Source organism: Pleurodeles waltl, chromosome 1_2, assembly GCF_031143425.1.
Source record: "Pleurodeles waltl isolate 20211129_DDA chromosome 1_2, aPleWal1.hap1.20221129, whole genome shotgun sequence".
Taxonomy (NCBI): Eukaryota; Metazoa; Chordata; class Amphibia; order Caudata; family Salamandridae; genus Pleurodeles; species Pleurodeles waltl.
In genome coordinates, this window is record NC_090437.1 from 43,258,097 (window position 1) to 43,275,909 (window position 17,813).

The window sequence follows — 17,813 nt, forward strand, 5'->3', positions numbered from 1 at the left end:
TATATATGGGTATGAGAGCCTGGAGCAGCTCTTCCTGTTCACTCACAAAAAATGGTTTAGGTGTTATTTTAATGTGACCTACAGCTCGAAGGCCTGACGGTGCTCGTTAGAAGAATGGCTCTGATGCTTCAATTAATGTCAGTGGCTGTGTTTCACAACTGCATTTTGCTTGTGCTGTCCTTTCCCCCTGTACTCCTTCACTCTCTATAAATATGAAACAAGGGCAGCCTAATATACCCCAAAGAACCAGGACATTCGATATAATAGAAAACATTGAATCCTCCTGGGATTCATTTGAAAAAAAAATCATACATTTTATAACCACCACTGTTGAAATGCCAAATCTGAATAGAGAGGCATAGGCACAGCAGTCCATTTGTAGGAACTGTAATAAATACATATAATGATGATCAAGCAGTCCTAACAGAAACCAAAAGAATAGCAATAAGGTGCTCAGTGCTTGCGATATGACAATGTGCACTTAAAGTAGGAACGTTGCTACAATAAAGAGATATGATTGAAAGGTAACTGTAGTTGGGAACTACATGAGAACTATTTTTTCAGTGATATATTTGATTGGACCTTCTTTGCACATTCAACGTTGCCAGTGTTTGAACCCATGGAGAGTTCAAAAGGTCATCACCAGGACACACAAATGAGGCCAGAGAGACTTCAATAAAAACATGGACACATTTAATATGGAGCTAATGTAATCCCAAATTAATGGCCAAACCGAAGCAAATACTTTTAACAAGGGAGTCCGGTGCATTGTGAATTTAAAGCAAACATCATATGGGGTGTATCCCACTGTTTGACACCCAAAAGGGAACCTGGAAAAACTGTTGCAATTTCATAAAACTAACATTACAAGGTTGAAAACTGACAGCAAGTCAAAGTTTACCAGAATCATGCACCAAAATATAAATAAAAAAACATATGAACCTATTAAAAAAGAAATGTATGTTTCTCTTTTCGGAGAGGATCCCTTTATACAAATATTGGCTGCATTGTGCTTGAGGGTTATAAAGAACGTTTGACACATTTCAAATTTTCCACAATTACATATCTAACCATCTGGAGAAAAATAGTATCCTTTGGAACTTGATGTCTTTGTAAGCTTGTCTTGTACTCCACTCTGCACTGGATGGACTGGAGGGGTGCACTGTGGAGTCACAGGAGCATGGACTCTGCCAACAGGTAGTTGCCCCTTTTCCAGTAACAGTTTTACTACCTGTAGAAAAGCAACATGTTAGAAGACTTCATTTATTGCACACACACACACACACACACACACAGATCAAATAGTAGTTAACATTTAATAGCATTCAGAAAGAGACAACCACATTTGGTGTAAAAGCAAGTATAGTAAAAAATATTTGTTTTCCCAGAGGTATGTTATTCTGTCATTACATTATTAGCTGGCACTAGAATCCTCAACTACAAGGCGCACACTTCATGGATGGACATAACCATGCCACATGCTTTAATTGCAGGCACCATCAACAATTTCTACATTAATTTTCACTTCGCATGAGGAGAGCCCACCTGCCATTTTCTGACTTACAAATGGAATGTGATAGTATCTGCCCTCCCTACTTAGACTGTGAGGATAATCTACTTGTTTTCACTCTGCCCCATCATAAACTGTAATCGGTGATTGGCATTTGTGTGGTGAGGAGTAAATAATCACAGTAGGGAGAGATGTGCTGGAGAGTAGACTTATGTATGCTTTTAAAGGGTACATGCTGCAACTTGCAAATCAATTAACAATACAAATAAATACCATTCAGCAAATCAAAAACCTAGCCTAGCTGTGTGGCTAACAGCTAACAGTTTGCATTCCTTTTTTTTTTATTAATTTTTTTTATTATTTTTAATATTGGAAGGAAACATATAACACATATATTCTTAAGTCATTTTACACTGAAGACTTAAAATATTTTTTTCCAAGACATAGAGTGGAAGAGACAAGAGGAAGACATCACCCAGTTACATCGTACATAATACAAAACCTAACCACCCCTCAAATCCTATCTAAAGATGGAGCTCATTAATTCAGAGGGGGTAGGGGGTGGCCCCAATCGTTATGGACCTGTATCCAAGCCTGGAATAGACCCCATATTGCCTTCCCTTTCCTCCTAGCCTGTTTCCCCTTCCGTTCACACAATGCCATCTCCAAATGATATACAGACAGCAGCCTAGCCAACCATTGTTGCCAGGATGGGGGTCGTAAATCCAGCCATGCTGTTAATATACAGATTCAAAACACCGCCATAGCTACGAAGATAAATGCTCTATGTGATCCAGCTATTTCGCCATCAGTCCCAAAGACCATGATCTCAGGTGTAAGGACAAAATCATATCTCAAAACCTCCTTCAAAACAGATTGAATGCCTTCCCTTGAGGCCTTTAATTCCCCGCAAGTAGCCATCATATGTATGATGTCTGAACCATACATCCTACACCTTGGACAGTTTATTCCTGACACACATCCCCATTTGGCGAGGTGGGCTGGTGTATGACACAGATCAAACATAGTCTTGTAGTGTTGCGCTTGCAGGGAAGATGATAGTAGAATAGTGCATCCCAACTCCAGTGACCTCATAAAGTTATTACTCCCATCTACCAACTACTTGCTCCACCTCTCCTTGGTCTTTTCTAGAACATCTGATTGTTCTACCAATAAGAAAGGATAAATTGACCTAATAGTTATACTGGGATTAGCCAGAACATCATTCAGCAGTTGGTTACTTTTGAATCCCTGGGTCCCCCCTGTTTTTTCCCCTAAAAAATCCCTTATCTGTAGATATTTGAAGAAGTCCCTTTTCTCTAGACCATACTGTTCCTGAAGATCTCGAAACGCCTTGACCCCTGAATTATCAAAAAAGTTTCCTAACCTGGTTATACCTAAGGTGGACCAATTTGCCATATACTTATCATGAAATATTTCAGGGAGCAGTGGATTCTTCTCGATCATGGTATAATAATTGTATCTACCAAATCCTTTCTTTTTATACCATAATCACCAGCACTTATGAGCAGCTCCCAAAACCTTATACCTAGTTTTCTTATAATATCCAGGCTTGTGATATGTTACCAACTCGTATATATTGGGGCGGTCCGCTTTTATACCTCCTTCTTTATTATGCCCCCATAACGGGCGCATGTACTGGAAAGCTGCTGCCATTTGATATAATTTTATATTCGGTAAGGACCACCCACCCCTTTCCCGAGGAAGAGACATAAATTTGCTTGATCTCCTACACTTACCATATGCCCATATAAATCTCATGATTACTCTATCGATCTCTTTAAATTTTAAGTTATTAAAGTTCAATGGTATAGTGCGAAATAGATACAACAGCTTCGGAAGGAAGATCATCTTTACCATATTGCATCGCCCTACAATATTTAAATGCAGGTTATTCCATCTGCACATATCTTCTCTAAATTTGGCAAGTATAGGATCTATATTTAAATTGACAACTTCATCTACTTTTGGTGTAATATTAATACCTAGATATGCTGCATGATCCACCCTCTGTGTGTCTTTAGTATTTGTGTATTGATTAGCCAACAGCTGTGTTTTAGCTCCATTTAACAGGTATCCGGAAAACCTTCCGAATTTTTTCGTCACCACTTCAATCTCTCTCAGTGCTGAATCAGGAGAGGGAGTTAGTATGGCTATATCATCTGCATATGCTAAGACTTTGGTATCCCATCCCTGCTTATGGATTGGTGGAATCTTACTGTTTTCTTCCAACTGTCTCAGCAGAGGGTCTATATACAAAGCAAACAGGAGGGGAGAGCATGGGCATCCCTGCCTGGTACCTCTCCTAATCTAAATACTCTCAGATTGTCCTCCCATTAGTTGTATTCTCACAGCCGGGGATCTATATAAAGCCCTTACTGCTATAATACATTTCTTCCCTAGCCCATAATACTCCATAACGTACCACAGATACTTCCAATTCACCCGATCGAATGCCTTCTCTGCATCCAAAAATGCAGCCGCCATAGGTTCTTTTGCTACTTCCGTAGAGTCAAAAAGTGCTAAAACTCTCTGGATATGATTAGTTGTATCTCTTCCTGGGACAAACCCATGCTGCCGCGGTGAAACCAGCTTCCTAATCACCAGCGATAATCGAGCTGCCAAGATCTTTGAATATATTTTAGCATCACTATTTATTAATGTGATCGGGCGATATGAGGCTGGATTTAACGGGGGTTTTCCCTTCTTCTGAAACACAACTATATTAGCCAGATCCCAAGATGGGGGGATCTTCCCTCCATTCTGTACCTGAGTATACAGCTCTAACATAACCGGAAGTAACAATAGTTTAAAGGTTTTATAAAATTCTAAGGGGATCGAATCAGGACCAGTAGCTTTCCCTGTGGGCAGATTACTCGTTGCCATTTCTATTTCTGAAATATCTATCTGCTCTCCCAGGCGTGACTTGTCGCTCTTATCTAGTTTCTCCATCTTAATGGGGTATAAGAACTCTAAAATATCTTCATCCAAATATACTGATGTTTCATCATAAAGTTCCTGATAATATCCATGGAACACCTTTCTAATTCCACCCACTTCTGATATTGTCTGTCCTTGCTGGTCTGAAATCTCCCTGATAACCCCAGCCGCTGTTTTCTGGGCTGTCCGTATCGCTAGCAGCCGCCCAACTTTTTCTCCAAACTCAAACCCTTGTGCACGCTGTGTTAAATATTTCTCTGCTATTCTTTTGGCTGTGACCTCATTTACTGCCGCTTTTACTATGGCAATTTCTTCCTGCGCTCTCCTTGTATCTACTCCCGTTTCTATAGCTATAGCCAGTTGTCTTTCTGCAAACCGCAACTTTGCTTGGGACTCTATTATTCTCCCTCGAGCATCCTTCTGCCTTTTAATACTAAAACTTAGTGTTTCTCTACGAATACCTGCTTTCAGAGTATCCCAGACTATCTCTACTGAGGCTGACCCATGATTAAACCCCAAAAATTCAGTTATCCACTTACTCATATGCTCACAGTATTCTGGGTCTTTTAAAAGTCCCCTTTCAAATATCCATATACTAACTTTTGGTTCTAAAGCATCCAACTCCACATCCAGGACTAAAGGATTATGATCTGATACCATCCGTGAATACAGCTCAATCCTGGCTTGTTTTAGAAATACAGGAGAGATTAGAAAATAATCAAATCGTGCTAATTTCGCATGAGGGGCCGAATAATAAGTATATCCGGGGTCGGGCTTACGCAACTTTACCCAGGCATCCACTAACCCTAATTCTTGCTGAATAGCACCCATTGCCTTATATACCCGAGGTTTACGCCCCTGATACTTCTCAGTTGTGGATGTTAATAAATCATGTAGTCCCTCCCATGATCCATTAAAGTTAAAATCACCACATATAATATAGGGAGGGGCCCATCCTGTTAATAACAGTTTGCATTCCATGGAAATGAAAAGAAGTGTTATCACATTTCGACCCAATACCTATGCTAAAGGGTATGGATGAGTCTGAAGTGACTAATTACTTGAGTAATATGGCTGTTTACAAACTGACGGACACAGATAAGCTTTTGAACAAGGCCCATGTTTTCAAACCTATATTAAGCATGCTTGTATATACAAGACGCAGCACTGCAGTAGTGTGGTCAATGCACCAACAACAAAAACTATAGAGAAACTGGATTTGTCTCTAGGTCAACATGGGTACTTAAAACCTTGAATGGGTCTGCAGAGCCAAGGGTCTGCATCAGTGAACCCTTGTGTATTCTGGAGTCCTGCCTTCTACGGCCAGTCTCTAGCCAAGTTAAATAGGGTTTCTATGGAAAAGAAGCTTGTGTGTGATGCATGCTATTTTAAAAATACTCCTTAAATATATGCAAAATCAACTTCAAAGGTTTCAGAATTTCAAAGGTGGTTTATTGAACCAGTGGCCAACCTGGCACCTGCATGAAGGACCTGTTGTTGGAAAATAAAGGGAGTTTGCAAGGAGTTACCATAATACAACCTTGACAGCACATTACATTGGACTACTTGTTTCAAATCAGCGTCTGGGATAAAAGATTTTTTACCCAAAGAAGTTTCGAATGAAAATGATTCACTTAGGCCATTGCACTGATGTGTTCTGGAAGGCTATGGGATTCATCCAAGAAGAAAACAAGAGAATTAGCAAAGTCCACAATGGAATGATTACAGTTAAAAACCATGAGAGTTGAACTAAGTTTGGACCAGGGTAAAACAGGTGGAAGATATGTGGGGAGATTGGGAAAAACTGTGTCTTGCTCTGTTTAGCTTAAGATGGGGGTACATCAGGGCTTGGACATCTTCAAGAAATTGGACCATACATACAAAAACGTTTATGTGAAGAACTGTTCAAATACAGCAACGTGTTGCTGCCCTAAATGTGATGGTAAGAGTTGAGCGGCTGAAAATGGAGGTGTAAGATTCAATGCATAAGTTGATGAGGGAAGAGAAGAAAATGGAACGTCTAGGACACTTCAAGTAGCGTCACTGGGATGGACATGTGCAGACCATATCCTCTCAGTGACTGTACCGCCTCCACAAATCTGTATTTGTACATAGATATTTGGCCTCTTGTTTAGGTGGGGTCACGTACTACCTGTATATCAATGTATGAGCATTCGCTGAATGCAAATGAAGGACGTAGGCACATATCACGCACCGCATCTGTGGGTGGCACAATCAGTGCTGCAGGCTCACTCGTAGCATTTGATTTACAGGCCCTGGGCACATCCGCTGCATTATACTAAGTACATATTAGTAAATCAAATATGCCAATCATGAAAAAAACAATCACCAATACATTTTAGACAGAGAACATATGCACTTTAGCACTGGTTAGCAGTGGTAAAGTGCCCAGAGTCCTAAAGTCAACAAAAAAGGTCAGAATAAAATAGGAGGAAAAAGGCAAATGTTTGGGGATAACCCTGCAAAAAGGGCCAGGTCCAAAACTCTCTATAGCCAGTTATTAATGGGAACCAACTGGGAGGCCCAATAGTATAGTTTGACATTCGCCTAGTTCAGCCCTGCCTCATAGGTGCCACTTCTTAAGGAAGACTGAGGAATTTTAACCACCCAAAGGAAAATGCTGATTTGAAACTGCAAATGGTAAATAATGTAGGTGGCAATATGAAGGTATAATGTTGGAGGACATAGGGAAAGAGAGGAAGGGAGACCAATTCAATGGCCTGTCCCATTCATAGTGAGTTTCAGAAAAGCCCATTCCCTGAGGTCTTTTTTCACCATTGACAGTAGTGTAAGTATGTTTAAATCCCAGTACTGCTGCTGGGAAAGGTCAATAGTCATGCCAAGGTAACACATGCCATCTCCTGCCAATTGGTGTCTAGTCTTGTCAATGCTATCTGTGCTTCTTCGTGTACTGGGACCGTAGAAGGTTTTCCCCAGCTCATCTTGCAGAAGTTCGACAAGGTGAAGGATTATGATGTGGAGTTGTTGTACATAGAGAGTCATGTTGTCTGCATGAAAAGAGATTTTATCTGAGTCCCCCTGTTCCCCACCTAAAAACCTGCACGCAGGGATTCACTCTTTTTAGCTCTGTGAGCTGCTCCATCTCCGAAGTGAAAAGTAATGGAGACAATGGTAACCCTGACATGTGCCTCTCTCTATGGGGAAAAAGGGAGACAATACTGCTTTAACCCAAGCCTGTGCCCACAGACCAGTGTAATGGGTTTCAACCCAATGCAGGAATGGAGGACCAAATTACATCTTACGAAGGACTGCTAGTAAAAAAGGCCAGTGTACTGTGTCATATCCACCAGAAGGGCGCAATCCTCTAGTAATTTGTTCAGATGCAGATGGTGCAGACCATGCCTGGTGTTCCTGTTGTCCATACATACAAAACAACATTCCAAAGGAAATCACTTAAAAGGTTTTATACTATTTGGACAGAGGTTACCTCTTAACAGTTCACAGTAAGTCCTCTTTCTATTGTTATATAACTATGAGCTTGCAAAAGGGGGCCTCAAGACTAAACAACAGATGGTGGCTATGCACAGTTCGGTCTGACATGCTCAGGTACATGTTAACTATTTTCTTCGTCCCACATACTTTTGCCACCCCTAGATACATCTCTCGAGTGGTTGCAGTCCTTTTATTATTAAAGACGCCTGTGTATTTTTTCCACATTAAGCATTATGAAGTATTTATTCTACTACTTTTATGTGATTCTTTGGAAGAATTTTACTAATTGTATGTGATTTTGTGGAATTATTTTACCTCTAACACCAGAATGTTTGAATAGCACTTTGTACCCAGAATGCAGATCTGGTTAACAGTGACCCACTTAGGGATGATATAGTGGATATGAGTCCTTGCACAGCTTCAAGTATGGGCCCTGTGAGGCTCAGTCTGTAACAGCCATTATGCTTGTGTTATTGGCGGAATCCTGAAAGAGGTTTGGCACTCGTAGAAGGTACGTCTTGGACTCATTTGAGTACTTTTCCATCCTTATTAAATAACTTTTTGAGCACTTAGCTGTATTTTGTCAGATGTTTATTAGCACTTGTACAGAGATGCTTTTAAGCATGTTCTGAGATCGGCATGTTGTCACAACTGCGTGCTATTCTTTCACTCAGGAGGGGAGCTGTTTCTCACATTGAAGCTGGAGACTGGTCAGAGCATACCACCAAGTCTGGTACTTGCAGGGGTTCAGTGTGTGATTGACATCATGTTGCACTTATTTGCATTGTTTTGAATGTGGACTGATGCATGCAGGAAGATGTTTTGGAATTCCACAAACTTTGATTATGTTGCCACTCTTTGAGTCATACCCTGATGGTCCTATTCTGACAGGCACTTTCCAGCTAATAAATGTTAGTCTTTACTCTGACCCTCTCTCTGCATCTCTTTTTCACATTAATCGGTCTTTGAAATACATCTGTACTATTATTTGTATTTTTTCTTTCTCAGGTTATTAGTGATCCCAGTCATAGTCCTTTATTTTGTTTGATATAGGTCTTTGGTCAGATGAGATGTGTTATGGTGTCACTCACCTAGGACTTTATGTTATTTACATTATTTATGAGTAGACATTGACAGTTCCTATATCTTCCTTTAGGTTGCTACTTTTTCTGTCCTGAGGAAGGCCCCATCTAAATAATAGTCAAGGGTTGAAACATTGACTTAGCCTCAACCAAGGTTACATATGATACCGGACACTGAGAAATCCTCAATGTTGCTTGGGTTGGATGCAATGATTATTGCTATGTCTGTTTGGTTTAGGTAGCACTTTCTATACTATATGTTATGTGCGCTGTACTGTATTGTGTTTTTCGGTTTGGTTTATACACTTACTTGTCACTAGCACTGCACCGTCATTCATAGCACCTACTCTCTCATTTGAATTTTAGCAATAATATATGTGTATACATGTATATACATAAACAACCAATTGATTATTGATTAACTTGTACAGTGTGGATTGTGTAATTCTTTTTAGTGTTAGCAGGATCTCTAAGCATGTTAGCCCCTGCACAAATATTGCAAAGCCTTTTAAGTGACTCTAATCGGAATGTTGCTTTGTTTATATGGTCTCAATTACTTAAGTTCCAATGGAATATAGGGTGTCCCATATCTGCTTTTATTGACGGTGCTCCTGTTGGGTATAAAACCATTTTAGTCTGCATGGACTGAAGATTGCACCACCCTAGCAAGGCGAGTGGCCCTGATTTTAGCAAAGATTTTAGATTCTATATTTGTTAATGTTAAACTGTGTTAAGGGGCACGCTCTGCTGGGAGTTTGACTGTTTAAGAATGACTGTTACGGTTTCTCCTTGTAGATCGCTAGGAAGCAAACGTTTATTGAAAGAATCCTCATGCAGTAAAAGTAGATGAGGGGTAATTAGAGAGGCGTATACGTTGTGAGCCAGGGGTTTTACCTGAGGGCTTTACCGGAGGGCACTGAGGTGATAGCTTGTTGTATCTCCACTGCGGAGTTGGGGAGGGTTTAGTTCAGCTCTCTCCTTCGACATGAAGGTTTGTACTGGAAGGTCTTATATAATGGGATTATCTCTCTCATGGTTGGGGGCGGTCAGTGATAATACAGAGCCCTGTTGTATGCGTAGGCTATCCTGTTTTAAGTTTAAACCTATAATATATGTAAAACCCCACCGAAAGGGGAACGGCCAGCATCAGTGTCAATATATAAACACTGATAAACACTTGCACAATCACAAACTAAAATGTCAGCCAAAGAAAAGAAAGTGTGAGAATGAGTCCTTTTTATAGATTTCTGAGAGAACCAACACAATGTAACTTTGTTACAAAAGATAGCAGCAAGAAAGATTAGTCTACGACTATTCTGCGTGAGGGTTGTTCTTTAGGGATGTCATTAAAGGAAAATGATACTTACCTAGTAGACATCTGTTCGTGGTACGCTCTGCTGTAGAGCCACATGCTTTGCATACTTTCGTTATCTAGTGTTGGGTTCGGAGTGCTACAAGTTGTTTTTCTTCTAGAAGCATTTTTGAGTCACAGGATCAAGTGGCTACACCTCTGTGATACTGCGCATGGGCATGGAGTACTTTGTTAGATTGTTCCTCGGAGGCGGATGAGAGTATAGAAGTAGTATGGATAAAGAGATGTCCATGCAAGAGTATGTACATATGTACAAATATATACAATTATTAGGGTAATTGTAATGGCCACAGGCATCAGGGGAGGAGGGAAGGCGCATGTGAATCTACAGCACTACATGCCATGAACAGATGCCTACTGTCTAAGTAATATTTTCTGTTCAATTGCACGTGTGGCTGTACATGCACATGCTTTGCATAGACTAACGCAGTTCATCCATAAATGGGGTGGCTAGCCTGTGGGAGATGCAGTTGTCTGAAAAAGTGTTCTCAGGACAGCCAGTCCTACACTGGCATGCACTGACTTGCTGACGTGCTAGTACATCTGCACAGTAATGCTTTGTGAAAGTGTGCGGTGTAAACCAAGTAGCTGCTTTACAAATGTCAGCTAAAGGAATGCTTCCCAAGAATGCCATAGTGGCACCTTTATTCCTAGTAGAATGTGCTCTAGGATAGCAGGTTTGTATGCGCTGAACGATCCACCTAGGAATGCTATTTTCTGAGATTGCATTACCTCATGTGGTGCTGAAAAAGCTACACAAAGCTGTTTTGTTTTCCTAAATTCTTTAGTCCTGTCAATGTAATACATGAGTGCCCTTTTGACATCTAAAGTATGGAGCACTCTTTCTGCCACTGAGTCAGGCTGCATAAAGAAAACCTGTGACTCAATGGTTTGATTGATGTGGAATTAAGAAACTACTTTAGGTAGGAGCCTTGGGTTTGTACGGAGGACTACCTTGTCTTTGTGTATTTGAAAGAAAGGTTCTCCTACAGGGAATGCCTGGAGGGCAACTACACGTCTTAGTGATGTATTACAAACTAAAAAAAGCCACTTTCCAAGAAAGGAACATGAATGAAGTGGCTCAAAAGGAGGGTCCAATGGCCTTGTGAGTACTATATTAAGATTCCAGGATGAGACTGGGGGTAGTTTAGGCGAGATTACTCTTAATTTCTTCCATGAAGGCTTTAATAACTAGTATTCTGAAAAGAGGAGTATGTTGTCTGTTTTGTAAATACACAGTTTTGGCTGCAAGATGTAGTCGGATTGCAGAATAAGCCAAGGTTCCCTTTTGCAAGTAAAGCAAATAGCAAACAATATCTTGGACAGATGCTTAAATGGGGTCAGTATTTTTGGATTGACAATAGCAAACAAAACGTTTGCATTTTGCTGCGTAACATGCTCTAGTTGTTGGCCTACGAGCTTCCTTAAGAATCTCCATACACTCAGAAGGTAACTGGAGGTAACCAAACTCTATGACTGCAGGAGTCATATCGCAAGGTTGAGTGACCTGGGGTCTGGATTGTCCTTCATCCTGTGCGAGGAGGTGAGTCTTGTTGGGGAGCTTTTCATGGGAACCAGAAATGTTGTGATCCGTGGCTGATGTGCCCGAGTGGGAGCTACCAGGATCATGGTGAGAAATGTCTGAGTTTCCGAACCAGAAATGAAATGAGAGGGAGAGCTGGAAAAGCATAGGCAAATATTCCTGACCAGGTCGTCCACACAGCATTGCCCTTGGACAGAGGGTGAGGGTACCTAGATACAAAGCTTGGGCATTTTGCACTTCCTACTGTGGCGAAAAGGTCAGAGTGAGCTGACGCACAGGGGCTTGAAAAAGTCACCCTTTTAATAGGTAGGTGGAGTTCCACTATCGCAGAGAGAGCTAAGTTTTGTGGTCTAGCAACACTACTCTGAAGGTGACACTGTGACTGAGACCACTGACAAGATAGACATTGCTGTAGTGGGCGCATGTGGAGTCTGGCATGAAGGACGATGGCAATACGCGATGCCATCATCCCGAAGATCAGTGTGGTTCTCCTGAAACGGAGGAAGAATATGCTGGAAACTGTGAATGCTGGCTGGATTGGGGTATGCTAACCCCAGCTTCGCACGGAGACTGGCTCCTAGATACGGCTGTACTTGAAGAGGTTGTAGGTGGGATTTGAAAAAGTTGATTGTGAACCCTAATTTTTACTGTGGTTTAAGTGTGAGATTGACACAGCTGCAGTGTGCTGGCTTTGATGAGCCAGTTGTCTAGATAAGGGAACACATGTATTTTCTGTCTTCTGAGATGTGCTGCGACAACGGCTAGGCACTTGGTAAATACCCTGGGAGCGGTTGTGACCCCCAAAATCGAGATCTTCAAATTGATAATGTTTTCCTGCGATTGCAAATCTAAGGTATTTGGGGTGTGCAGAGTGGATGGGGAAGTAGGCATCCTTCAGGTCTAGAGCCGCCATGAAGTCGCCTTGTTGAAGGAGTGGAATAACATCCTGAAGAGTAACCATTTTAAAGTGTTTTGAAAGAATGTAGAGGTTTAGGGGTCGAGATCCAGTATGGGTATCAGTGACCTGTCCTTTTTGGCGATGAGGAAGCATAAGGAGTATACCCCTGTTACCTGGTATTGTAATGGGACAGGCTCCATGGCCCCTTTGAGCAGTAGAGACTTCACTTCTTCTTTTGGAATGGCCAGATGTTCTTGAGATAACCTGTGTGTGCAAGGGGCAATGTTGGAGGTGTGGGAGTAAGCTCCAGACAATAACCATGTTGGATAATGGAGAGGACCCATAGGTCTGATGTTATGTCTGTCCACTGAGTTTGATAATGCCAAAGGTGACCCCCTATAGGTCCGATGTGGGGTTTGGTGTGATGTACATAGTCAATGTTTTCCTGAGGAGGGTGAGCGACTGGTGGTAGTGCTCTTACCCCTGCCTCAAATTATTGCCTCTATCTCGAGAGTAAGAGGTTGAGGCTTGTTTAGTATGGGAGGTGCATGGGTCAGAGGTTGTTGATGTTCTATAACTGCCTCTGTATGACGGGGGATGGAAAAAAAAAACTGTATTTTGGACTCAACAGCCCCCCTAGACTCTGTGGTATCCATATCTTTTTTTACTTTCCCAAGTGTGGAGTCAACTTGAGGGACAAAAAGAGGTCAAAAGGCATATTAAGCACCACTTGTTGAACTTCTGGCTTGAAGCCTGAGCATCTAAGCCATGCATGCCTTCTCAATAAGATGCTGGTGTTTATCCCATGTTCAGCTGTATCGGTGGCATCTAATGCACACCGGATTGCATTGTTCATGATTGTTTGCCCCTCTGAAACAATCTGATGGCCTAATTTTCAGTGCTCATCCGGGAGATATTGCAGGAGCTTCTCCATCAAATCTCAGAAGCCCGGTGGTACCTAGAGAGCAACTCTTGTGAACTAACAATATGCTAATGGTTTGCCACTTGTGCAGTCACTCTCCTGCCACATAGAGCATCTTGTGCTCCTTTTCTGGTGAAGGTGAGTCTCCAGTAGTTTGGCTGTTAGCTCTCTTTCTGGCGGTGGTAGCAACTATTGAGACTGGTGTGACCTGAGACATGATGAATAGTGGGTCGGAAGGTGCAGGCTTGTATTTCTTGCCGACTCTGGGTGTTATAATCCTAGAGCGGACAGGCTCTTTAAGGACGATGTCTGTGTGACGAAGCATCCCTGGGAGCATAGGGAGGAACTGAATGTCTCTGTGGGTGGTGGTGAGGGTATCAAACAAAAAGCCCTGCTCTATTTGGTCTTTGTGCACATTCTGATAAGCGGCTACCCCATCAATTACCTGTTTGGTAGCTAGTAGTATCCTCTGGAGGAGAGGGTCATGCAGGATATAAGTCTGGATACGTGTCAATAAAAAGATCTGGATCATAAGAGTCCCAAGGGTCTGGGTCTGGATGTGTGTCCCTTAAGTATTCCTCTACAAACAAAGGAGAACTCTGAGGGGTGAGGTCTCCTGCAGTAGGAGAGGCAGGAGAACAAAAAGGAGAGGTAGGTGGAAAGGAAGCGGGGTGGTGAATGGTGTGGGCCAGGAGGAGGAGGTAAAGGGTTAGTTAAAGAAATGGCGGTCTTATCCTTTAAGGTCTTTTCACGAGGTGGTGAGGTGTCCAAGGCCTGGAAATTTAGCTTCCTCTTAAACTTAACAGAGGGGGAATCCTCAATATGTCTTGTCCCTTCTTGAATATTCAACCTGCGCTGTTTAGGGTCCATGGTTTTTAGTATCAGCTGAAAAGCTGATGGTGTAGTGGAGAATTGACTAGAATCTAATTGTTCCGAAGAAGTAGTGTCTTGAGTTTTCAGTACTGATGATTTTGGTTGGTGGACCTTTTTCTATGCCAAAACTGATACTTAGCAGCTTCGTTGGGAGCCAATAAAGTTGGTTCCAAGTATTTGGTGGTTGACATTCGGCCCAAAATGGTGTTGTTTGATACCAAAGATGCAGCAGTAATCTTTGTTCTTTTCGGTGCCAAGCCGATGTGCAGGGCAGTCGAAATGTCCTTCCGAGACTGACCATGGCCTGGTGGAAGTGGTGGTCCGGTGACCTCAGTAAGGGCTTTTTTATGAGTCTTAGTAGGGACATGAGGTGAGGTGCTTGGGCCAGAGGTTGTTGCACCAATGTTACCTCGTGGCTCTCAATGTTAGACTGAATGTCGCAGTCCGAATCTTCAATGGAGACAACCTCCTCCTGTTCGGGCTCCTCCTGCGAGTTTTCTTCTCCAAAGATGTCCGGGGTGTCTTTTGAGGATTTATGAGCCATCTCCAACCTGCGCACTCTTTGGTCCCAGAGGGTCTTCTTTAATCTCAACAATCAGCAGATGCTGCAGGTAGCCTCCTGGTGATCCAGTGAGAGGCACAAGGTACACGCCTGGTGATGGGCAGTAAGGGGGAACTTGGAGTGGTTCTGAGGGCAGAAACAGAATATCGTCAGTTCCATCAGTTCAGCATTTTCTTCAGTGCCGCAAGGAGGTAGAACCGAGGCTGGGTGAGGACCGACCTGAAGGGTGGCTGACCAATACTAGACTTGACGAGCTTGTAAGTACAAATGCGAGATGGACAATGGGACCGAAATAACAATTCAGTGGAACAAAGGATGGACTGAAAGAAAGTTTCAGACAGGAGCAAGTCAAAGACAGAACGAAGAAATACACGCCCAAACCTGACAGCAGAGAGAAAACTAACTAACAAAGGACTCAATGCCCATGTGCAGTTTCACCAAAAAAGAGGATCACCTCGATCCCATGACTCGAAAATGGTTCTTGAAGAAAAAGAAGTTCTAACTCTCTGAACCCAACACTAGATGGCAGAAGTATGCAGGGCATGTACATCTACAGCCACACATGCTATCAAACATATTTGTTATTTTTCCTTTTGTTTCCTCAAGTTTTGAGTGCTCGTATTAAAAGAGCAGGGTTTAGCACCATGTTTTAGGTCTGATCTAATTACTTTATACAATGTAGAAGTCTGGGGATATTAATATTGTGTTTAATCTTTTGGCAGTGTTTAATTCTTTCACTGATTAGTGTAATGGCTGATATATAGGAATCTTGGCCAATATGTATAATCACACTCACCCACAGACGCAGAATGGGTAAAAGCCTTTGATATATCAGCTGCCTTTTATAACAAGAAATAGGAAGTCACATTCAAAACACCTCAGGCTTTAAACAGGATACAAGGCTTTCCACATACTAACACAATTCATTGGTGCCAGGTGTCCCATTGACGTGTGATACCTTCAGTTAATCCTGGATTTTACCAAACTGCACTATACTGCTGTTTTTTTTTTAAACCCATAATCGCAATGTTAACATCAAAAGTTCAAGTACCAAAATACAATGTGATGTATGTTAAAAGGTCAGGACTGACTTAAAGGAAGACATTCACCATGAGGACACTTGGTGGTTATGCATGTCCACACAACAGCTGCACCACCTTAATGTAGTCAGGCAAGGAGTGCAGAAAAACAATGGGGAACATGCGTAAAGCACCAAGTTTCAGGTGCCTAAGAATGTAGAGCTACACATTAAGCTAGTGTAATTCAAGATTTTAAAGGATTTGCAAGGCATTATGCTGTTGTCAGGGTTGATCACCGCTACAGTGCCATAATATTCACTAAGTAGGTGAATGGCCCCAACCGTGTGCAGGAATTTGTTTATCAAAAACATGTGAATATAGCATGGATATTGTGTAATCCATTATTAGTCCTGTAAAAAAATACAGATTTCTGACAGAGCGAGTGTGAAAGGTAATGAGATGCAGGAGAGGGTAAAAAGATGTGAGCGTGAGTGGAATACACAAAATGTCTATGCTTAAAACATTCTAACATAAGTCCACTGGCTACACTTCCAATGGGAAGACACTGCATACCCTGATTTACGACTCCTTTAAATGAAATAGGTGCTTCATAACAATCACTGCAAAAAACAATACATTTTGTAAACATTGGAAAAACAAATTTTGGTCTATTTTGGGGGTTAGACAGCTGAATAAACCTGAAACATTTTTCAAAAGGTTTAAAAAACCCTGAGAAAACATCAATGAAATCCACACAAAAATAACAATGAAAACAGGACAGCCTAAGTAGGCACAAATTCATCTGCTATGGGTAGGGCTGCCCCAACTGTTTCTTTGATAGAGGCGTGTAGCTCAGAGAGAAACCTACTGACACTACTCTCATTCACAAGTCAAAAGGAAAATGTTACTTACCCAGTAAGCATCTGTTCATGGCATGCAGTGCTGTAGATTCACATGCTCTGTAAACTCCTGCCAACTAGTATTGGGTTCAGAGGGTTGCAAGTTGCTTTTCTTCAAAGAAGCGTTTTTGTATCACAGGATTGAGGGTTGACCCCTTCTCAGTGATACTGCGCATGGTCATCAACTCCTTTGTTAGCTGGTTTTCCCGCAAGTGGGTGAGAAAAAAAGTGTAGCGGAAGTATAGAGAAAGTTGTGCATGCAAATGTAACTATATATGTACAACTACATACAAGTATAAAGTAACTGAAACGGCCACAGGCACCCGGGGAGGAGGGAGGGAGCATGTGAATCTACAGCACTACATGCCATGAACAAATGCTTACTGGGTACGTAGCATTTTTGTGTTTGATGGCATGTGTGGCTGTAGATACACATGCTCTTCATAGACTGTAAAGCAGTCCCTCCATGAAAGCGGTGACTAGCCTGTGGAGGTTGCAGTTTGACTGGAAAAGGGTTCTTAGTACTGCTTTGCCTACATTAGCTTGCAAGTTTTGTAATGTATGTGGGGTAGACCATATAGCTGCCTTACAAACATCAGCTATGGGTATATTTCCAAGGAAAGCCATAGTGGCTGCCTGCTTTCTGGTACAGTGTGCTCTGGGAATAACAAGAAGTTGTCTTTTTGCTTTAGAATAAC

General features: G+C 41.9%; 1 protein-coding gene across 9 annotated transcripts in view; it reads right to left on the reverse strand.

Annotated features, from left to right (window-relative positions):
- PTPN13 (protein tyrosine phosphatase non-receptor type 13) overlaps positions 1-17,813 on the reverse strand; it is a 1,045,801-nt gene that overhangs the window by 314,838 nt on the left and 713,150 nt on the right. For all 9 annotated transcript variants that reach the window (XM_069236135.1, XM_069236143.1, XM_069236122.1 and 6 more), the window contains exon 28: positions 1,072-1,231. In XM_069236135.1, the coding sequence (XP_069092236.1) occupies positions 1,072-1,231 (160 nt within the window). The remainder of the gene's footprint in view (positions 1-1,071; positions 1,232-17,813) is intronic.